The 24,067-nt window shown below is 43.4% G+C and overlaps 1 protein-coding gene across 5 annotated transcripts in view; it reads right to left on the bottom strand.

Moving 5' to 3' along the window:
- Window positions 1–23,414, bottom strand: part of FMN2 (formin 2) — an 872,215-nt gene extending 848,801 nt beyond the window's left edge. For 2 of the 5 annotated variants that reach the window (XR_012318036.1, XR_012318035.1), the window contains exons 1-2: window positions 21,840–23,413; window positions 9,192–9,355 (exon numbers count right to left, since the gene is read on the bottom strand). Coding sequence is in view for 2 of the 5 variants with exons in the window: in XM_073671454.1 (XP_073527555.1) it covers window positions 9,192–9,355; window positions 21,840–23,076 (1,401 nt within the window). In the remaining 3 variants the exon portion in view is untranslated. Of the gene's footprint in view, window positions 1–9,191; window positions 9,356–21,839 lie in introns of all 5 variants that reach the window. The other 3 variants (XM_073671454.1, XM_073671453.1, XR_012318037.1) reach the window with 2 other exon arrangements.
- Window positions 23,415–24,067: the final 653 nt, after the last annotated feature.

Genomic DNA, 24,067 nt, shown 5'->3' on the forward strand with positions numbered 1-24,067 from the left:
TTTTTTGACATTCACACACTATATAAATCCATGCCGGTTGCATGGATTTATATAGTGTTAAGTTGACAAGCACTTTCCAAGTGATGCTAAAATCGCTTGGGAAGCGCTTGTCAACCCGCATGCGGAAATGAAAGTGAAGACCGCTTCATTTCCGCATGTCCCTGGCAGGAAACCGCATGTACAATCCGCATGCGTTTTTTCCTGCCAGAGAGATGCAGAAACGCTCAGGAAAAAATCCTGAGCATTTCTGCATCGTGTGCACATATCCTTAGTCTTCTGCACCATCTGACTGCGGTTGTGATTAACTGGCTCCCTACAGCATTTGTGTATGCTAACACATCGCTTTCTCAATGTAAGTCTATGAGATAAGGAACGAGGCTCTCATAGGCTTACATTAAGAAAGAAAGTAAAAGTCTGTAGTTAGATCTGGCAAGAAAGAGCTGCGATAAAAAGACAAACATCAAGGACCCAAATAGTGCTGGAAATGGCAGAAGACTCTGATAGGTAATTATTTTAAAGCACAAACTGAATATACAGGGTGGGCCATTTATATGGATACATCTAAATTAAATGGGAATGGTTGGTGATATCAACTTCCTGTTTGTGGCACCTTAGTATATGGGAGGGGGAAAACTTTTCCAGATGGGTGGTGACCATGGCGGCCATTTTGAAGTCGGCCATTTTGGATCCAACTTTATTTTTTTCAATGGGAAGAGGGTCATGTTACACCTCAAACTTATTGAGAAGTTCATAAGAAAAACAATAGTGTGCTTGGTTTTAATGTAACTTTATTCTTTCATGAGTTTTTTAATGTTATGTTCTGCAACTAAGAACTAAGGAATAGGAGGGAATAGCTGTCCCTGCACTGAGGCTCTGCTTAAACCCTACGCTGGGGTGGATGCCCTATTCCTCGTGAATAGCCCCACCGACGATCCTGCACTGAACTCAACCAAAGACCTGAAGGAAGGGGAAATGGTGTCCCTAAAAGATCTAAGGACTGGGAGCAAAAATAGATCACCTCCTAAAAGATAAGTTAGATGCAGAAATGAAGATTAAAGGAAACAAAACTGGTGGAACAAGAAGTCCCAGGATATCAATTATCCTAAGCACAAAGAACTAACAAGGCAACGAGCCAGAGCACAAGCGTAACAACACTGATGTCCAGCGAGGAATGAGAGACAGGTGCTGAGTAATAAAGAGTGAGATCACGTGACCAAGACAACCAGAACCAGAGGAAAAGACTAGAAGCCAGCAAACCACAAAAAGATGGCTGAAAAGTAAAACAACATAGATTCTAACATTTACAAGTTTATGACCACTTATAAAATGTGTTCAAAGTGCTGCCCATTGTGTTGGATTGTCAATGCAACCCTCTTCTCCCACTCTTGACACACTGATAGTAACACCGCAGGAGAAATGCTAGCACAGGCTTCCAGTATGAGTTGTTTCAGATGCTGCACATCTCGTATCTTGATGGTATGGTGTGGTATATGGGGTACAAAGATAGTAGAGCCATTCTTCATCAATGGAAACCTCAATGCCACTGGATATCTGAAATTGCTACATGATGATGTGTTGCCCTCTTTATGCACTGAAGATGGCACGTTCCCTGAGTTTTTCCAACAAGATGGTGCACATTATGGAAGTCAGGTCCGAGCATTCCTACATGAACAATTTCCTGGAAAGTGGATTGGTCGTCGTGGGCCAGTTGAATGGCCACCAAGGTCTCCCGATCTGACCCCCTTAGACTTTTATCTTTCGGGTCATCTGAAGGCAATTGACTATGCTGTGAAGATACGAGATGTGCAGCATCTGAAACAACGGATACTGGAAGTCTGTGCTATCATTTCTTCTGCGATGTTGCCATCAGTGTGTCAAGAGTGGGAAAAGAGGGTTGCATTGACAATCCAACACAGTGGGCAGCACTTTGAACACATTTTATAAGTGGTCATAAACTTGCAAAAAACTCATGAAAGAATAAAGTTACGTTAAATCCAAGCACACCATGATTTTCTTATGAAATTCTCAATAAGTTTGATATGTCACATGACCCTCTTCCCATTGAAAAAAATAAAGTTGGATCCAAAATGGCCAACTTCAAAATGGTCGCCATGGTCACCACCCATCTGGAAAAGTTTTCCCCATCCCATATACTAATGTGCCACAAACAGGAAGTTGATATCACCAACCATTCCCATTTAATTTTGGTGTATCCATATAAATGGCCCACCCTGTACATTACTGGTGAATAACAAATACTGAAATAAATACAAAAACACTGGATTGATACTTTAAATGATGTGCAATATCACATGATTTCAGAGAGGTTCCGATGTTTTTAGTTCTTTACCCAAAGGGTTAGCAATTTTGTATTTTTGCAAATAGCTTTTGCATCTAAAACTGTTTTATACTGTAACAAATTTTTTCTACTTAATTAATAACGGTATCATTAAAATTAAGCATAAACATAAAATGTTACATATAACATTTAACATGTCACTTTTTTTGCAGTGATTTTTGACTAATAATGGAAAAACACTATAGCTTTCATGCTAGGTATGGGGAGAACCCAGAATATAACGACAGGAAAGGGGAGGAAGCTCTACAACTAGGAAAAGAGAGAGTGGAGACCCCTAAACAGATCTCAACAACAATCTCAACAACAAACAGATCTCAACAACAAACCCTGACTCCCCTATAGACGCTAAATAGGTTCTGCACCTATTGCTGAGCAGGAAACCTGACCTAGGCTAGGCTCTAGGTAGGGAGCAGGAGGGGTGAGCACCAAGTCCACCCCACTACAGACTAAAGTACACACAGGGGAAACAAACAGGGGAATACACTTAGCTCCAAGATGACACCGGAGAAAGCAAGGCAACAATCCATGAAGGAACTTCAAGGTAATTCTAGTTTACTACTAGAATCCTAGGCTTGAATAGGTATAACATGTTATCAACAGCAACTCTCTGAGCAATCGGAGTGTATTTAATAACACAGCAAAGAAGTGCTGATTAACAGCAGAAAGGTGAGGATAACTCAGGGTCCTAAAGGGAAAGGCATAATCCCCAAGCAAGGTGAGGATCACCGCTGGGTCCTAAAGAGAGAGGAATCATAAAAGGATCAGGGAGATGTTTGTAAGGCCAAACGCAGAGACCTTCTACAGCCGGGCACCATATGACTGTCAACCCTGACACACCCATATCAATAGCTTCCAATGAATAGATTCCTGCTACTTGTCTTCTTTTTTAGAATCTTCCACCACCTCCTTTTTAACCCCAACATGACCAGGCTATTTTCCATTTTTTCGTTTTCATTTTTTCTCCCCTTCTTCCAAGAGCAATAACTCTTTTATGTTTCCTTTCACATAACCATATGAGGGCTTGCTTTTTTGCGGGACAAATTGTACTTTTGAATGACATCATTCATTATACCACAATGTGTAGTGGGAAAACAATTCCCAGTGCGTGGAAATTGCAAAAAAGTTCAGTTCCACAAACGTTTTTTTGAGTTTTTTTACTCACCATGTTCACTATTTGGTAAAACTGACCTGGCAAGATGATTCTCCAGGTCAGTATGATTATGCAGATACCAAACATGTATAGATTTTTTTTATTTAAGTGATGACGAAAATTAGGAAATTTGTAAAAAAAAAAAAATTTTTTGCTTGTGTCGCCATTTTCCGAGACTAGTAATATTTTCACATTTTGGGATATGGGGCTGTGTGAGGACTGTGTGCCCTGAGTGGGCATTTTTATTTATACCATTTTTGAGTAGATACAATGCTTTAATCACCTCTTATTGCATTTAATTGCAATGTTGCGCCCTAAAAAAACGTAATTCTTGCATTTTGATTTTTTTCTTGTTATGCTGTTTACCAGTCAAATTAATTGATTTTATATTTTGATAGATTGAACTTTTACGAATGCAGCAATAACATCATCAACTAAAAAAAACGTCTGGCTGCTGTGCTTGCCAATAAGGGTTTTGACACCAAGTATTAAATGTTGTTTGCCAGAGGAGTCAAATACTTATTTCTCACCACAGCAAAATGCAAAAAAAATTATCTAATTTATACAATGTGATTTTCTTGATTTTTTTGGGGATATTCTATCTCTCAATGTTAAAATGAGTCTTAAAATTATAGACTGTTCATGTCTTTGTCAGTGGGCAAACTTACAAAAACAGCAAGGGATCAAATAATTATTTCCTTCACTGTATGCTAAAAACAAGAATTTGTTACACAAAGAGATATACAATAACACATGAAAAATAAAAAAGCACTTCAGACTGTGAGGGACGATAGGGTACAATGTAAATCTGCTGTAATTAATAATAAATACTGTATTTTTCGGACTATAAGACGCACTTTTTTCCTCCAAAATTTTGGAGGAAAATGGGGGTGCGTCTTATAGTCCAAATGTTGGGGGGGGGGTGTATATATATGTGGGGTGTGGGGGGAGCGGTAGCGGTGGAGGAGCGGGGCACAGGAGGCAGCAGCTGCCCACTGCAGCCTACACTGTCCCCGCTGCTAAAGAAAATGAATATTCACTGCTCCCAACGCCCATGGGGCGCGCTGCGGCTCCTGCTGCTGCCGGAATCGCCTGTGCCTGCTGTTAAAGGGCATGAATATTCAACCTCTCTCCACGCCCATGGGCTTGAGGAGGGGTGAATATTCTTGCCCTTTAATAAGCGGGCACACGAGATAGCCCGGCAGCAGCAGGAGCCGCAGGGCGGCTACACTGTGTGCCGGCTATGAAGGAGAGTGAAGTAACTGCTCCCCGCGCACACAGTCCCGGCGTGGGGAGCAGTGACTTCCGGCAGCTGATCTCTCCTTGTGAGCCACGCATGGCAGTGACGTCATGCACGACTCACATGGAGAGATCAGTGTGGGCAGACAGGATGCAGCGCTGGAGGAGAGAAGAAAGGTGAGTAGGAGTGTTTATTTTTTTTATGTGCAGCCTGATGGGGATTAGGGGGACCATGCATACTAGGATAAGGATGAAGGGGCCATACATACCAGGGTAAGGATGAGGGGACCATACATACCAGGGTAACGCTGAGGGGGCCATACATAACAAGATAAAGATGAGGGGGCCATACATAACAAGATAAAGATGAGGGGGTCATACATACCAGGATAACTCTGAGGGGGGCATACATAACATGATAAAGATGAGGGGGCCATACATACCAGGATAAGGATGAGGGGTGCCATGCATACCAGGATAGGGATTAGGGGTGCCATACATACCAGGATGGGGATTAGGGGTGCCATGCATACCAGGATAGGGATGAGGCGTGCCATGCATACCAGGAAGGGGATGAGGGGGCCATGCAACCCAGGACAGGGATGAGGGGTGCCATGCATACCAGGACAGGGATGAGGGAGCCATGCATACCATGATAGGAATGAGGGGAGCCATGCATACCAGGACAGGGATGAGGGGTGCCATGCATTCCAGGACAGGGATGAGGGGTGCCATGCATATCAGGATAGGGATGAGGGGTACCATGCATACCAGGATGGGGATAGCTGTGCCATGCATACTAGGATGGGGATTGCTGTGCCATGCATACCAGGATAGGGATTACGGGTGCCATGCATACCAGGATAGGGATTAGGGTTGGCATGCATACCAGGATAGGGATTAGGGGTGGAATGCATACCAAGATAGGGAATAGGGGTGCCATGCATACCAGGATAGGGATTAGGGGTGCCATGCATACCAGGATAGGGATGAGGGGTGCCATGCATACCAGGACAGGGATGAGGGGTGCCATGGATACCAGGACAGGGATGAGGGGTGCCATGCATACCAGGATAGGGATGAGGGGTGCCATGCATACCAGGATGGAGGGGATCCATGCATACCAGGATGGAGGGATGCCAGGCATGCCACGATGGGGATGGGGACCACGTATAAAAGGAAGGGGGGGGGCATATATACCAGGATAGGGGATATTGTCAGAATTGGGGGATATTACCCCTATACAAGTGTCAGCAGAAGACCCCCTCTCCCTTAAAAGTGCATCATGAACACATTTTTTGCTTAATTTTTTATTTATTTTCCTCCTCTAAAACCTAGGTGCCTCTTATGGTCCGTTGCGTCTTATAGTCCGAAAAATACGGTAGGTATCACAATCCAATACCCAGAGATGGTTAAAATAGCAGCTAATAAATGGTTTCCACAAAGCAGCAGAATATCAATAATCAGTATAGGTCTCAAAGAAAAAAAACCAGAGCAGATCAACAGTCCCTAGCACCAGGGGCCTACATAGAAATCATGGGGCGCCATAGCAGAAGCTCTAATTGCCCCCTCCCCCCAAAAAAAAATAAACAAATATTTGTCTGTGTCACAGAAGAGCAGATCTCACAACTTTCCAGCCTTTACTTAGTAATTTTCCTCCTGCTGAAGTCCTAGATTCCTCTTTCATAGCCCCATTAAGTATGATGTCAATAAAAGTGCCCCCCAAACACAGTATGATATCTCTATGGTGCATTCATCCACATTAGCCTCCACATGCACAGTATAATGACCCTATTGTACCACACTTTAATTCCCAAGGCAAAGTATGGTGACCCTAACACAGGATGATGCCCCAATTGTGACCCCCACACAGCCCTCCATACAGTATAATGGCCCCACACAGCCCTCCAAACAGTATGATGGGTCCCACACAAACCATCACACCATATAATTGCTTTCATACAGTTTAATGGCCCCCCACATAGCCCTCAAAATATTATAATGGCCCCACATAGCCTTCCATATAGTATAATACGCCACCCATAATCCTCCATATAGTATAATGTGCCCCAATAATCATCCATATAGTATAATGCGCCCCCATAATCCTCCATATAGTATAATGTGCCCCCCATAATCCTCCATATAGTATCCATATAGTAGAAATTCCCATGGTCCTCCATAGAATATAATGCACTCCCCATAGTCCTCCATACAGTATATTACACACCCCATAGGGTAAAATGCAGCCCCCATATAGTATAATGCACCCCACAGTCCTGCAGTATTATGGGCACCACGTACTCACTGATTTAAAAATACCGCTTATTTTAAATAAGCCGACCCGAGTATAAGCTGAGGCCCCTAATTTTACCACAAAAAATTGGGAAATGCAGCAGCTACTGGTAAATTTCCCCATTCTGGTATGTATGGCACCCCTCATTCCCCAAACCTGGTACGTATGGCACCCCTCATCCCCCAATTCTGGTACGTATGGCACCCCTCATCCCCCAATCCTGGTACGTATGACACCCCTCATCCCCCAATCCTGGTATGCATGGCCCCCCAATCCTGGTATGCATGGCCGCCTCACCCCCCAATCCTGGTATGCATGCCCTCCTCATCCCCCAATCCTGGTATGTGTGGCCTCCTCATCCCCCAATTCTGGTATATGTGGCCCCCTCATCCCCAATCCTGGTATGTGTGGCCCCCTCATCCCTAATCCTGGTATGCATGTCCTCCTCATCCCCCAATCCTTGTATGTGTGGCCCCCTCATCCCCCAATCCTGATATGTGTGGCCTCCTCATCCCCCAATCCTGGTATGTGTGGACCCCTCATCCCCCAATCCTGGTATATGTGTCCCAATCACTTTACACATAAAAAAATAAACACTTATACTCACCTTCCTTCCTCACCTCTGCTCCGGCGCTGCGTCCTGTCTGCCAGCAGCTCATGTCGGCATCTGAGCAGCGTGCGGGACTATGGGCGTGGAGAAGCGTGAATATGTATTCTGTTTAGTAGCGGGCACTGTCAGCAGGAGCTGCGGCTCAACGCTGCTCCATGCCCGCTACTAAAGAAAATGAATATTCCCTCTTCTCCACGCCCATGGGAGTGGAGAAGAGGGAATATTCATGTACCTTTAGCAGCGGGCACGGCCTGTGCCCTGCTCCTCCGCCGCATCCTCCCTCCCCACCAATACTCACCTATCCTCCTCGTTCCCCTGCTGCCTTGGGGCCCCCCGGCTCATGGCCCCCATAGCAGTGGCATGGCCTGCCGCCATTGGCGGTACCCCACTGCCTAGCACACATCCAGTGCAAAGTATATAAATAGTCAGTGCTTCTGCTTTGTGGAAACCAGTTATTAGCTGCTATTTTCAACCATCTCTGGGTTGATCATCTAATTACAGCAGCTTTACATTTTACCCTATCGTCCCTCACAGTCTGAAGTGCTTTTTTATTTTTCATGTGTTACTGTATATCTCTTTGTGTAATAAAATTCTTGTTTTTAATATATTTGCTGGTATGGTTTGGTTGGTGATCACACGTGTAGATCTGTTTCCAAACTCATTGATTTATGAGTATTAACAAGCACAGCAACACCAGATGAGGTCTTTAAGGACAACCAATTTTTTCTATTGATTATAATATCATATATGTGTAGTTTTTATCTTTTTAATTGTTTTATTTTTAATGGGGCAAAGTGGGTGATTTGAACTTTAATATTTTTTATTTTTTTCATATTTTTAAAAACAGTTTTTTCACTTTTTACTGTATTTGTTAGTCCCTTCAGGGGACTTGAAGCTGTGATCATCCGATCACTTGCCCTATATACAGCAGTGCTATTGCATTGCTATGTATAGCTAAAATCACAGTCTCCTATAATTCAGCTATCATCTGCCTGGGAAGATGCAGGCTCGGTTTGTGAGCCTGCATCAAAGTCAGTGACACAACAGATGACATAACTGTACATCAAATGTCGTGAAGCGGTTAAACCATACTAAGCTCTTGAGGCTTCAGGTAAAAGCCACAAAAAAAAAAATAATAAATCACATCAGCATCATATGAACACAGCCTAAGCAGTAAACAGTCTATGACTGAGTAAAACATATAAGCCCCGATTTATCAAAGCAATTACACCAAGATTCTGTCATGAATTGCTTTAAAAAGTCACAATAGTTTTGTTTAACTCTGAGTTGCAAAAAGATTTTGCAACTTTTGGCATTTTCAGTTTCATCCAGCTATGCCAAAACAAATAGATCTGACTGGAGTAAGATTTGTGGAGAGGCGCACACAGAGACGTACACCACTTGTCAGAGGCTCCTGATTCACTAAGAGGAGCTTCTGACTCAAACATGCTCCCTCATCAAGACCGGCGTGAACATCACTGATCTTGATGAATCGGGGCCATAATTAGAAAATGAAGGCAAAGCTTCCATTACTTACTTGGATATTGGAGGGAATCTGCTCAGTGCTTTTGGTACATTGCTCCCGAAAGCAGTCGCTAAAAGGAAGAAGCAGGCTCATGGAAACAATTTCAGAGCAGAGTTTTTCGGCATCCTCAGCTGCATCCCTTTGCTTGCTAAACAGTTTTTCCAGTAAGGTTTGTCCTGCATTAAATATATAAACATTAATATAAATCAGTAAATGAACTGAAAAACAGCTGTATACATTACTGATATCATATATCTCCCTTTGCCTATTTTATTACTTGGATAACTTTCACATAGCAGCATTCTGCATCAGGGTTGTGAACTTAATTATTAAAAAGTATTAAACGTGATTATTGTAATTGTTTTTCAATATTTTTTAGTTTATTTTATATGAAAATAAACTTTGACTTTTATTTGACCCTTATAAAAGTATACAGAGATGTATTTTTGTGTACTAGTACAATATACTGTATTTTTCAGACTGTAAGGCTATGTGCCCATGATGCAGAAATGCTCCGGATTTTTTTGAGCGTTTCTGCATCTCCCTGGCAGAAAAAAAGTATGCGGATTTTACATGCGGATTGTACATGCGGATTGTACATGTGGATTGTACATGTGGATTGTACATGCGGATTGTACATGCGGATTGTACATGCGGATTGTACATGTGTTTTTCCTGCCAGGGACATGCGGATGTGAAGCGTTCTTCACTTGCATTTTCGCATGCAGGTTGACAAGCGCTTTCCAAGCAATTTTAGCATCACTTGGAAAGTGCTTGACAACTTGGTCACTCTATATAAATCCATGCAAACGGCATGGATTGATATAGTGTGACCCGAGAGAATGGTAAAAAATAAAAAAATAAACCTATACTTACAATCCGATGGCCCCCGGAGTCTTTATTCGATGCGTCCCGGCTTGCCGGCAGCTCGCGGTACACTGAAGGACCTGCCGTCACATGACTAAATGACGTCAGCGCAGGTCCTTCAGCCCACAGCAATCGGCCGGCAAGAGAAGACAAGCACGCTGCGGGCCATCAGAAGGTAAATATAATATTTATATTTTATTTTATTCTTTTTTTTACAGGTTCTATGGTACTCGGGTCCGGAGGAGAGTCTCCTCTTCTCCAGACCCGGGTACCATCCACACATTGAAACGCATGGAATGCGCATGTACATATACAGTGATGCGTAATCCATGCTTTCTAATGCAAGTCAATAGCGGCGAAAACGCAGCGCTTCTGCAAAATAATTGGTAGTGCTGCGTTTTTTTCCGCAATGATAACCTGCAGCGGAAATTTCCGCAGCATGTGCACAACACATGCGGATTATCATTGGGGAACATGGCAGGCCTTCTACCATGCGTTTTTTAAGCGTTTCTGCAGCGAAATTGCAGCTGCGGAAACGCTTAAAAAAAGCATCGTGGGCACACTGCCTAAGACGCACCGGACTATAATCTGCACCCCAAATTTTGGGGTGGGAAATAGGAAAAAAATATTTTTTATAAGATGGGGGTCCATCTTATAGTCTGGATAGGTATCTTACCTGGGAGGCCGTGGAGCGAGGGTCACAGGAGGCTGGGTCCCTCAGGAAGCCAGCAGAAGTGGAGGAACTCCAGCAGCCAGGAGTTGCGGTGGTGGTGGAGCAGGATAGCAGGGCCCTCCGGTCCCTCCCTCAGGAACCCGGCAGCTGCAGCAGAAGAGGTGAGATGCTATGGGGTCTGTGCCGGGCCTTGTGCCTGGCTGGGACCTTTTCCTGGCTTGGGCCTGTGCTGGGCTCTGTGCCTGGCTGGGGCCCTTAGCCTGGCTGGTTCCTGTGCCTTGCTGGGGCCTGTGTTGAGCAGGGGCCTGTGGCTGTGGCCAAGGACAGGGCCTGTGGCTGAGGTCGGGGCCTATGACTGTGGCAGAGGCCAAGGCCTGTGGCCGCGGGCTCAGGACGGGGCCTGGGGCTGGGGCCTGTGCTGGGCTGAGGCCGGGGCGTGCGCGGGTTTTAGGTGTGCGCGGCCATCTTCCTAAAGCTGTGATCTACAGGAAAATGGCCGCCGAAGCTCCCGGTCTGAGCATGCGCTGGCTTGGGCGGCCATTTTTTGTAGATCAAGGCCTCAGGAAGATGGCCGCGCGCACTGGAAAGCCGCTATGCTTCACCGCCCACTGCCGCTCACAGCCCCACACCGGCCCCAGCCAGGCACAGGTCCCGGCCCCAGCCAAGCACAGGCTCCAGCCGCTCTGCCTCACCACTTCACCGCCGACAGCATCTCACTTCTTCTGCTGCTGCCGCCGCCACCGCGACTGCGTTGCTGAAGGAAGGAGGGCCCAGTGATCCCGCTCCACCACCACCGCAACTATCTGGTAAAGTAAAGTTCGGACCATAAGACGCACCCCCATTTGGTCGTTAAGGGGTTAAACTGAATGACTTGGGTCAAACGTTTGGGATATCCTTCCACAAGCTTCTCACAATAGTTGGTCGGAATTTGGGCCCATTCCTCCTGACAAAACTGGTGTAACTGATCCAGGTTTGTAGGTCGCCTTGCCCGCACCTGCGTTTTCAGTTTTGCCCATAAATTTTCAATAGGATTGAGATCAGGGCTTTGTGATGGCCACTCCAAAACATTGACTTTGTTGTGGGTGTGAGTGTGCAGTTGAGGTATGCAGTGTGTGTATATTCAGTCTATGTAAGTATGTATGCAGTGTGTGTGTGTGTATATATATATAGTGTATAAATATATATATGTGCAGTGTGTGTATATGTATTCTGTCGTATGTATACTGTGCATGTATGTAGTTTGTGTATATATGTATGTGAGCAGGCTGTGCATATACTGTCTATGTATGTATGCAGCGCGTGCACATATGTATGTGTGAGGTGCAAGTGTGTGTGTGTATTTAAGTATATATACTATGCACACGTGACAAAATTGTTGGTACCCCTCGTTTAAAGAAAGAAAAACCCATGTTTTTCCTCTCCAAATAGGAGAGGATGAGGATATACACCCAAACCAACTCCACGCAACAATCTCATGAAACACTCTCCAACCGCTTACTCCAAACACTGAACTTATCCTTCAACACGAAACCAGGAAGTAGAACTATCACTGTCAACTTCCAAGTGCCAGTGGCAAGCATATATACCAGAGGGGAGTGGCCAACACAGAACAGCTGAGACAATTCAAGATGGAGAGCTCCAGGAGATCAACTGAACTGATTAAGCCTTGCAATGACAGAGCAAGGAAAATCTGCACTGTTTAATAGGATGGTGAAGCAGTTCCAATCAGTTCAGGAGTTTGTGTAACCGGGGGCCAGTATCCTGTATGGAGCATTTTATGGGGGCCAGTTTACTGTGTGGAGCGATTCGTCGGTTTCTGAGCTATTGTGGAATTTACAATAGATGACTCATGTAATGTAAGAAGTGAAATCTTTGTCCTTGTACTATATATATATAAATATATACAGTACAGACCAAAAGTTTGGACACACCTTCTCATTTAAAGATTTTTCTGTATTTTCATGACTTTGAAAATTGTACATTCACACTGAACGCATCAAAACTATGAATTAACACATGTGGAATTATATACTTAACAAAAAAGTGTGAAACAACTGAAAATATGTCTTATATTCTAGGTTCTTCAAAGTAGCCACCTTTTGATTTGATGACTGCTTTGCACACTCTTGGCATTCTCTTGATGAGCTTCAAGAGGTAGTCACCAGAAATGGTTTTCACTTCACAGGTGTGCCCTGTCAGGTTTAATAAGTGGGATTTCTTGCCTTATAAATGGGGTTGGGACCATCAGTTGTGTTGTGCAGAAGTCAGGTGGATACACAGCTGATAGTCCTACTGAATAGACTGTTAGAATTTGTATTATGGCAAGAAAAAAGCAGCTAAGTAAAGAAAAACGAGTGGCCATCATTACTTTAAGAAATGAAGGTCAGTCAGTCCGAAAAATTGGGCAAACTTTGAAAGTGTCCCCAAGTGCAGTTGCAAAAACCATCAAGTGCTACAAAGAAACTGGCTCACATGAGGACCGCCCCAGGAAAGGAAGACCAAGAGTCACCTCTGCTTCTGAGGATAAGTTTATCCGAGTCACCAGCCTCAGAAATCGCAGGTTAACAGCAGCTCAAATTAGAGACCAGGTCAATGCCACACAGAGTTCTAGCAGCAGACATATCTCTACAACAACTATTAAGAGGAGACTTTGTGCAGCAGGCCTTCATGGTAAAATAGCTGCTAGGAAACCACTGCTAAGGACAGGCACCAAGCAGAAGAGACTTGTTTGGGCTAAAGAACACAAGGAATGGCCATTAGACCAGTGGAAATCTGTGCTTTGGTCTGATGAGTCCAAACTTGAGATCTTTGGTTCCAACCACTGTGTCTTTATGCGACGCAGAAAAGGTGAACGGATGGACTCTACATGCCTGGTTCCCACCGTGAAGCATGGAGGAGGAGGTGTGATGGTGTGGGTTTGCTTTGCAGGTGACACTGTTGGGGATTTATTCAAAATTGAAGGCATACTGAACCAGCATGGCTACCACAGCATCTTGCAGCGGCATGCTATTCCATCCGGTTTGCGCTTAGTTGGACCATTATTTATTTTTCAACAGGACAATGACCCCAAACACACCTCCAGGCTGTGTAAGGGCTATTTGACCAAGAATGAGAGTGATGGGGTGCTACGCCAGATGACCTGGCCTCCACAGTCACCAGACCTGAACCCAATCGAGATGGTTTGGGGTGAGCTGGACCGCAGAGTGAAGGCAAAAGGGCCAACAAGTGCTAAGCATCTCTGGGAACTCCTTCAAGATTGTTGGAAGACCATTTCCGGTGACTACCTCTTGAAGCTCATCAAGAGAATGCCAAGAGTGTGCAAAGCAGTCATCAAAGCAAAAGGTAGCTACTTTGAAGAACCTAGAATATAAGACATATTTTCAGTTGTTTCACACTTTTTTGTTAAGTATATAATTCCACATGTGTTAATTCATAGTTTTGATGCCTTCAGTGTGAATGTACAATTTTCATAGTCAAGAAAATATAGAAAAATCTTTAAATGAGGTGTGTCCAAACTTTTGGTCTGTACTGTCTGTACTGATCCTGTGTCTGCTGACTATTGAAGCAGGAATAGAGGGGACAGGCACTTGCACAGATATGACTGTTGTTTAAATCAGGTTTATGTGGTACATTATTATTGCATTATTTTAAAACATTTTCACAATGTTTTTTTTACTATATTACTATCTTTATTAAAAATAATACTTTTTTTAAACTTTAACTTTATATGGTTTCAAAAAATCCACATGTATATTAGCTGAAATGAACATACCTCAACCCTATATTTTGCATTGAGGCATGTCATGAACTCATGCAAAAGTCATTATGAAAGGAGGGGGAGAAGTGTAAGCTGTGATATTGCCTACTGTGATAGGATCCCCCAATGTTATCAGCTGTGTATAGAGGTGTTACCTGTCATTGTAATTCTGCCTCTGATGATAAGAAAACTGCTGTAAACTTTTCATGACAGGAAATATAGGGCCTAAAATAGCTCCAGTGTTCAGTGTAAAAATTGCATGATTATTCTTTTTTTATATTAAAAGGGTTGTCCACTACTATTAATAATTGGCAATTCTATTTTTATGTTGAAAATAACTTTCTTTGTATATACCTTGCTTTGCAGTTACTGCCTGTGAGTGGCGCTATCACTGGCCGCTCACAGGCATCACGTGACCCCTGGCTGCAGCCGGCTCTGACATCCGCTGATGTCACGTCATGGTCCGGATGCAGCTGGGGGGTCTCTCTTCTGCGTTCCACGGTGGATGCTGGGATGTGGACGGGGTTACCCTGTGCGTCACACCCAGCATCCACCGCGCGCTCTCCCTCTCCCCATTCATTGGGAAAGCGCGCGTTGGATGGGTGTGACGCACGGGGTAATCCAGCCCACAGCCCAGCATCCACTGCGGGGACCACATCACTGATGTCATGCCTCACTTGACGTGACATCAGCGGGGGGTAACGTGTTGCCTGTGAATGGCCAGTGCAAAGTAAGGTATTTACAAAGACACTTATTTTCAACATAAAAATAGAATGGCCAATTATTAATAGAAGACCAGGTCGTCCAGTGTAGTTCTGGGCTGATTCCTGATCTTTCTCAAAATCATCCTTACCCCACCAGGCAAGATCTTGAATGGAGCCCCAGACTGAGGAAGACTGATAGTCATCTTGTGTTTCTTCCATTTTCTAATAATTGCGCCATTTGTTGCCTTCTCAACAAGCTGCTTGCCTATTATCCTGTAGAACATCCCAGCCTTGTGCAGGTCTTCAATTTTGTCCCTGGTGTCCTTAGACAGCTTTTTGGTCTTCGCCATGGTGGAGAGGTTGGAGTGTGATTGATTGTGTGGATAGATGTCTTTTATACAGGTAACGAGTTCAAACAGGTGCAATTGATACAGGTAATGAGAGCAGAGTAGGAGGGCTTCTTAAAGAAAAACTAACAGGTTTGTGAGAGCCAGAATTCTTGCTGGTTGGTAAGTGATCAAATACTTGTTTCATTCAATAAAATGCAATTTAATTATTTCAAAATCAAACAGTGTGATTTTCTGGTTTTTGTTTTTAGAATCTATCTCACATTTGAAGTCTATGATAAAAATATTTCTCCATTCTTTGTAGGTGGGAAAACTTGCAAAGTCAGCAGTGTATCAAATACTTATTTTCCCCATTGTATGTCTCAAGAAGCATGTTTATACTAAGCCCTATCACACAGGTAACTTTGGATATAACCAGTAGCATAGCTACTGGGGGGCAGGGGGGCCCACCCAGAATTACGGTACTGTTAACTGTATTGGACTCGATCTCCCTCCCTTCTCCACTCATGGTTATTGGTTGGGTGAAGCCATTTATTGTCAAACTACTGTGTTTTCTCTTTTTAAATCGTAATGACAACTAAAAACATCCAAATGACCCTGATCAAAAGTTCACATACCCCAGTTCTTAATACTGTGTATTGCCCCCTCTAACATCAATGACAGCTTGAAGTCTTTTGTGATAGTTGATAGTTGTGGATGAGGTTCTTTATTTTCTCAGATGGTAAAGCTGCCCATTCTTCTTGGCAAAAAGCCTCCAGTTCCTGTAAATTCCTGGGCTGTCTAGCATGAACTGCAGCCTTGAGATCTCCCCAGAGTGGCTCAATGATATTGAGGTCAGGAGACTGAGATGGCCACTCCAGAACCTTGACTTCTGCTGTAGCCAATGACAGGTCGACTTGGCCTTGTGTTTTGGATCATTGTCATGCTGGAACGTTCAAGTACATTCCATGCGCAGCTTCTGGGCTGATGAATGCAAATTTGCCTCCAGTATTTGCTGATAACGTGCTGCATTCATCTTTCCTTCAACTTTTACCAAGTTTCCTGTGCCTTTGTAGCTCACACATCCCCAAAACATCAGCGATCCACCTCCGTGCTTTACTGTAGGAATGGTGTTCCTTTCATCATAGGCCTTGTTGAACTCTCTCCAAATTTAACGTTTATGGTTGTGGCCAAAAAGTTCAATTTTGGTCTCATCACTCCAAATTACCTTGTTCCAGAAGATTTGAGGCTTGTCTCTGTGCTGTTTGGCATATTGTAGATGAGATACTTTGTGGCATTTGCGTAGTAATGGCTTTCTTCTGGCGACTCGACCATGCAGCATTTTTCTTCAAGTGCCTCCTTATTGTGCATCTTTAAACAGACACATCGCTAGTTTTCAGAGAGTCCTGAATTTCAGCTGATGTTATTTGTGGGTTTTTCTTTGCATCCCGAACAATTTTCCTGGCAGTTGTGGCCGAAATATTTGTTGGTCTTCTTGACCGTGGTTTGGTTTTTACAGAGCCCCTGATTTTCCAATTGTTAATCACAGTTTGAACACTGCTGACTGGCACTATCAATTCCTTGGATTTTTTTTGTATCCCTTTCCTGTGTTATAAAGTTCAACTACCTTTTCCTGTAGATCCATTGACAATTCTTTTGCTTTCCCCATGACTCACAATTCAGAAACATCAGTGGCTGGATGAAAGATGCAAGAGTCTGTCTGGATCCCAGAAACTCACTCTGCTTTTATGCACACACACTGATTACAAGCAAACAGGTCACAGGTGAGGATGTTACCTTTAGTAGCCATTCAAACCCAATTGTGTCAAATTCTGTGCAAATTCTGTGCATCAGGCCAAAATCACCAGGGTATGTAAACTTTTGATCAGGGTCATTTGGTTGTTTTTGGTTGTCATTAAGATTTAAAAAGAGAAAAAACAGTAGTTTGACAATAAATGGCTTCACCCAACCAATAACCATGAGTGGAGAAAAAGTTTTTTTGCTATCATTCATGTTCTCTGAAACAAAGAAAGCAAACATTCTGCCAGGGTATGTAAACTTTTGAGCACAACTGTATATGGGGGAGGGCTCAGCATTGATATAAGGGGGGGGGGGCATCATGGATATATGGGTGGCCAGCATGGACACATGGGGGCCAGCATGGATATATGGGGGCCAGCAGGTATATGGGGGGCCAGCATGGATATATGGGGGGGCAATATGGACACATGGGGGGAAGGCTGTACACATGGGGGCAGGCTGGACACATGGGGGCCAGGATGGATATATGGGGGGGCAGGCTGGACACATGGGGGCCAGCATAGATATATGGGGCAGTAGCGGAGCTTCCGGGGAGGCAGAGGGTGCAGTCACCCCTGGCCACTTGGCACTTTAATTCATGTGCTATTTATTCTTGGATATACTTGAATTTAATGTTACACTTATGTTACTAATATTTTTATCTATTTATTACATCACATGCATTTGATATTTTGACCTATATGGTCCATCGACACTTGGCACTTGGAGCTTGTATCACTCCATGTTAGTATACACTTGGATTCAATATCTCAAATATGCTCCACTTTATGTCAGTACACACTTGGATTCAATATTTCAAACATGTTTTTCACGTTGTTTGCTTATTTGCCACATCCAATTTTGTATTATTTTTGATTCACATTGTTTTTTGGCACTTGCCATTTTTCATTAATATATTATTCACTTTCTATACATTAGCATTTATATTCATCTTTATTATTTTTTATTTTTCATTCTTTATACTTTTTGATTTTCTATTTATTTATTATTTTTTAATATTTATCATTGTTCTTCATTTATTATTTATTTATTATTTTTTAACATATATTTATTCATTTCATTACAATATTTTTTTCTGATATTTTCTTCATATATGATTTTTCAATGCAACATAAAATTCTTAATACATTCATTGTAATATTTAGTTAATACAAAATAACCTTTGTTATTAAAATCATTTTAATTCTGTATAGTTACAATGATACTTATCTATTCTGATATACTCTGTCTTGCACTGACCTCCCTACACACTCCCTGTAGTGTAGATGGGTGCGCGCATGTGAGATAGACCGACCTCCAGGTTCTTCCCGACATGGGCAATGTGACCGCTGACGTTTGCGTTGCTTAGCAACCCAGCGCTTGCGGGTCACGGCTCCATGAACGGAAGTCCGCCTTCGCAGGAGGTCGTCATCAGACATGCGCGCCGAATACCATCTGACTTCCGGCCAGCGGCCATGGATGAAACAGCTGCAAATGCTATTATAACGATCAGCTACCCCTATATATATCTTACATCACACATCCAACACTGCGCACCCTGAAGAAGGTCGACAAAACGCGCGTCGGAGCGGCGGGTCGTCCTGTTTACTCACTTCATTGTTCCATCAGGTAATGGACACTATGGCAAATTTATGCGATTATATGTAGATCAGATTTATTGTGGCTGTGGTTGAGCTTCACAGGAGTACCAAGATGGCTGCCATGGTAACTCATCAGTGTCCCACAATCGTGTCATGTGGAGCTGATGGAAGTCGATGCCTATTCTATTTAAATGCCGCTGTCAGAGATTGACAGTGGAGTTAAAATGGTTAACAGACGTGGCCAGAGCTCAGATGTTAAACACAGATACCAGCTATGTAATATAGCCAGCACATGTGGAGAGAGCTTAGATCCTGAGCTCTCTCGACATATGGGAAACCCAATAATCATGTACACATACGGGATTTTGCATTAAGGGGTTAAAGCATTTTAATAGCTCCACTGAACTAGCTACAGTATCTCATGTGTATGGCCAGCTTTACAGTAGTGTTGTCATCAATAAAGATCTTGCATTGTCTAAAACAAATCACACGTTTCTGTCATGGACTAGGATCGTCATCAGTCACACACATGAAAGGGGTTATGATAAAGGGCTAGTATTTAGGCCAGAAAATGGTGCTAAAAATTCAAAGTTCATGGGAATTAAATTACAGAAAGATGTAGGATTAAACTTAAAAAAAAAATTTCAATATCAAAATGAAGATGCCAGTGATGTGTTGAAAAGAGTAGCTTTGTGTTCAATAAACCATTCATACTGCTTCCTTGAAGTCTCCTTGGATCATACAGCAATGCTTAGTATCCTCATTTTTAGATGACAGGTTCCCTTTAAATGGCTTGTGTCACACAAGATGTCTTAAAAGGAAGCTTTTCTCATAAAATGACCTATTTTTAAATCAGTTTTTTGTTTTGCATCAATTTTTTTTTTAAATGATGGCACTGTTTTTTTTTTATTTTATGATTAGTAATGCGCGAACATGCTCGGATAATCTTCAGCAAGCTTGAAAAATATGTTTGCGTCGCCACGGCTGCATGTCTCGCGCCTATTAGACAGCCGCAATACATGCATGGATTGCCTAATAAACAAGTAATCCCTGCATGTGATGTAGCTGTCAAACAGCCGCGAGACTTGCAGTCGTGGCGACGCGAAGATATTTTTCGAGCTCGCTGAAGATACTCGGTTAGCACCCGAGCATGCTCGGATAACACCTTATCCGAGCACCATCGCACATTACTAATCATGATCTTTATTACAAAGATAAAATTAGTAATCTTGCAGTTCACGCACTGGCCACTGGGGCTTTTTTAGACTGGTAGTTCTTGTGTTTTATGGAAGATTTTACACTAGAGGCAGGATTACAATGACAGGTGACACATCTATGCACAGCTGATAAAAGCACCAATTAAAATAGGAAAATTCACACTTGACCCTCCGTTCACAATGACTTTTGCACAGGCTCATTACAGACTTTAAGGCTATGTGCCCACGATGCAGAAATGCTCCGGATTCTTTCCTGAGCATTTCTGCATCTCCTTGGCAGAAAAAACGCATGCGGATTGTACATGCGGATTGTGCTTGTGGATTGTACATGCGGATTGTACATGCGGATTGTACATGCGGATTGTACATGCGTTTTTCCTGCCAGGGACAAGCGGAAGTGAAGCGTTCTTCACATGCATTTCCGCATGCGGGTTGACAAGCGCTTTCCAATCAATTTTAGCATCGCTTGGAAAGTGCTTGACAACTTGGTCACACTATATAAATCCATGCAAACGGCAAGCGGCATGGATTTATATAGTGTGACCGAAAGAATGGTAAAAAAAAAAAATCTATACTTATCTTCTGATGGCCCCCGCAGTCTTTATTCGATGCGTCCTGGCTCGCTGGCAGCTCGTGGTACACTGCACTGAAGGACCTGCCGTCACATGACTAAATGACGTCAGCGCAGGTCCTTCAGTCCACCGCGATCTGCCGGCAAGCGAGGACAAGCGCACCGGGGGCCATCAGAAGGCAAGTATAATATTTATTTTTTATTTTATTCTTTTTTTACAGGTTCTATGGCACCCGGGTCCGGAGGAGAGTCTCCTCTTCTCCAGACCTGGGTACCATCCGCACATTGAAACGCATGGAATCCGCATGTACAGATGCAGTGATGCATAATCCAAGCCATTCAATGCAAGTCAATGGCGGCGAAAACGCAGCGCTTCCGCAAAATAATTAGTAGTGCTGCGTTTTTTTCTGCAATGGGGAACATGGCAGACCTTCTACCAAGCGTTTTTTAAGTGTTTCTGCAGTGGAATTGCCGCTGCGGAAACGCTTAAAAAACGCATCGTGGGCACACAGCCTAATACAAAAGACAGGGTCAGGATCCAACCAATGTGGCTATGAACTTTATGTGGTTATGAACCTTTTTGGAGGCAGGACGGCCTTTTATTTATTTTATATTTTTGTTCCCTCTTTTTTATATGATTTTTATCCCTCATTTATTATTTAACTATTTTTATCCATTTTACAACATATTTTCTTTCTACAATTCATTATATAATTATTTATGACTATTTATAATTATTTATTTACAAGAAACACATGATCGCATGCACGCAGTCTGATTAAATCACTGTTTTATCTGCTGCAGATAAAACACAACATTTTATGTGACCGGTGGCAAAAATATAAGCTACTTCATTGAGACGTACTATACCACTTAAAGGATTATTCTCAACATAATAAATAATTAAAATTGCAAAGTGTATGCAGCAACAAGCAACTTTACAATTTATTTGTCATTAAAACAACCTCTTAGCTCTCAAGAACTAAGGGATTTTCAATCTTATTTACTGCTTGTTGCCTGTATTACTGGTCATTTCTGCAGTCTATGTAATATTTACATATAGTATGTATAGATATTACACAAGTGTACACACACATATATATAAATATAATAAATATTATAGCTAATTGCAAAAATCTCTCACCTTGAAGTACATTGAATAAACTGAAGGAAGCTGTTGGAACGCTTGAAGACTTTCTTAGGGCACCACTGTCATCTGCTATGTCTGGAATGCTTCCTTTCCTGCTTTTATTCTGGGCCTTAATCAGTTCATTGGTCCAGTCTGCAGATTGGCTTAATTTCCTTTTTCGACCACTGTCCCTGTACTTTTTAAGCCATCCATCACCATTTGGAAAGGTTTGTTGCCTCCCAGAACTATTCCAAGAAGTTTGTGAAGGAGCATTGCCACTATAGTTCCTGGTGGTAGAGGCACTATCCTCAACACCTGGTGGCATTGTTATGATTGTGGTGTCATTTGTGTTAAAGAGTAAATCAATGTTCTCTTCTTTTCCACATGAATTACTCCTCTGTACATCCACAGTGTTATAGGAATCCTGCCTGCACTTGAAAGACAAAGCTAATTCCCCAGTTTCACATTGGGAAGAAGAGCCATTACTGCCACTTGGCATTATCTCAGAAATCTGGTGACTTTCTTCAGAGATGCTTCTCTTTCCTTGTACTTGTACTCCGGCATTACTACTTGCAGTATCTTCTTTCTCATCTGTTTGAACTTGAGGAAAGATGCTTTCTTTATTAGATGTCAGCTCATCACCTGCATCCCAGAATACTGTGTGAGAACTTGACAGGGGGCCATGAAGAACTGATGACAGATGATCTGCTTCCTGAGATTCCTCTTGAGAGAACTGCATTTTGATGGCCATCTGGATATCGAAGAGTAAGTCATCTTGTTCTGTGGCTGAATGGTAGCTGTAGATGTCTGTGTCTGAGCCTGAACTGGTCTTTTGTCCTTCCTGGATCCCATTGCTGACAGCTGCTGCCAGGGATTTGTTGAGATGGAAGTGCTCAGCATCAGTATCAGAGAGGCCTGCTTCATCTGCTGATAGGCTTAGCTCTGGGGTCTTAGTGGGCACTGAGTGGGTGCTGTCCAGTTCCTCAGTGTGTGGGGGCTGCTCATCCAGGGCATCATCACTGGAGCCACACGTGCCATCCTTGTGTCTGGATAGAGTCTTTCTGATTCTTAGATTGGAAAACACAGACGATCTGGATTCAGACTTGCCCTTTTTCTTGCTGTGCGTGTCACTGCATTTGCCATGGCTTTTCCTGCCTCCCCTCTTGCCATTCTCTCCATCCTCAGGCCTAGATTCAGCTCTGTCCCTCACATCCCCATGAGCCCTCTTGTGCTTACCATCCTGATTCCCCATCTCTCAAGCACTGCTCTGTTCTGACAGATGACACATTCCCTGCTTGCAGGAAGGATGCTGAAAGGGAAGCAAAGAGAGCAAGGCAGGGGAAGGAAGCTTTGTCTGCGTTCCCCTCGCTGGCTGCTGCCTTTGTGCAGAACGAGCTGCTCTGCGGAGACATGCTCAGTGCACAGCTGCACAACTCCCACCAAAGCTGCGCCCCCTGGAGGGCTAAACAGTCCTGACGTCACCAGGCAAGCCGAGCAGTGTCAATTAGTGTGTCTGTATGTCACCAAAATAGCCAGTATTTTGTCCCATAATAATCCCCAATGGGTAATACTGAGTATCAATAGGTGTGGCTCCAGTGATGATGCCTTGGATGAGCAGCCCCCCACACAGAGGAACTGGACAGCACCCACTCAGTGCCTACTAAAACCCCAGAGCTAAGCCTATCAGCGATGAAGTAAGAGGGGTTAACCTGCCTGTAGTGCATAAGAGGGGTTAACCTGCCTGTAGTGCATAAGAGGGGTTAACCTGCCTGTAGTGCATAAGAGGGGTTAACCTGCCTGTAGTGCATAAGAGGGGTTAACCTGCCTGTAGTGCATAAGAGGGGTTAACCTGCCTGTAGTGCATAAGAGGGGTTAACCTGCCTGTAGTGCATAAGAGGGGTTAACCTGCCTGTAGTGCATAAGAGGGATTAACCTGCCTGTAGTGTATAAGAGGGGTTAACCTGCGCGTAGTGTATAAGAGAGGTTAACCTGCCTGTAGTGCATAAGAGGGGTTAACCTGCCTGTAGTGCATAAGAGGGGTTAACCTGCCTGTAGTGCATAAGAGGGGTTAACCTGCCTGTAGTGCATAAGAGGGATTAACCTGCCTGTAGTGTATAAGAGGGGTTAACCTGCGCGTAGTGTATAAGAGAGGTTAACCTGCCTGTAGTGCATAAGAGGGGTTAACCTGCCTGTAGTGCATAAGAGGGGTTAACCTGCCTGTAGTGCATAAGAGGGGTTAACCT

Source organism: Phyllobates terribilis, unplaced genomic scaffold (genome assembly GCF_046119375.1).
Source record: "Phyllobates terribilis strain yellow unplaced genomic scaffold, ASM4611937v1 Scaffold_3__8_contigs__length_932513732, whole genome shotgun sequence".
Lineage (NCBI taxonomy): Eukaryota > Metazoa > Chordata > Amphibia > Anura > Dendrobatidae > Phyllobates > Phyllobates terribilis.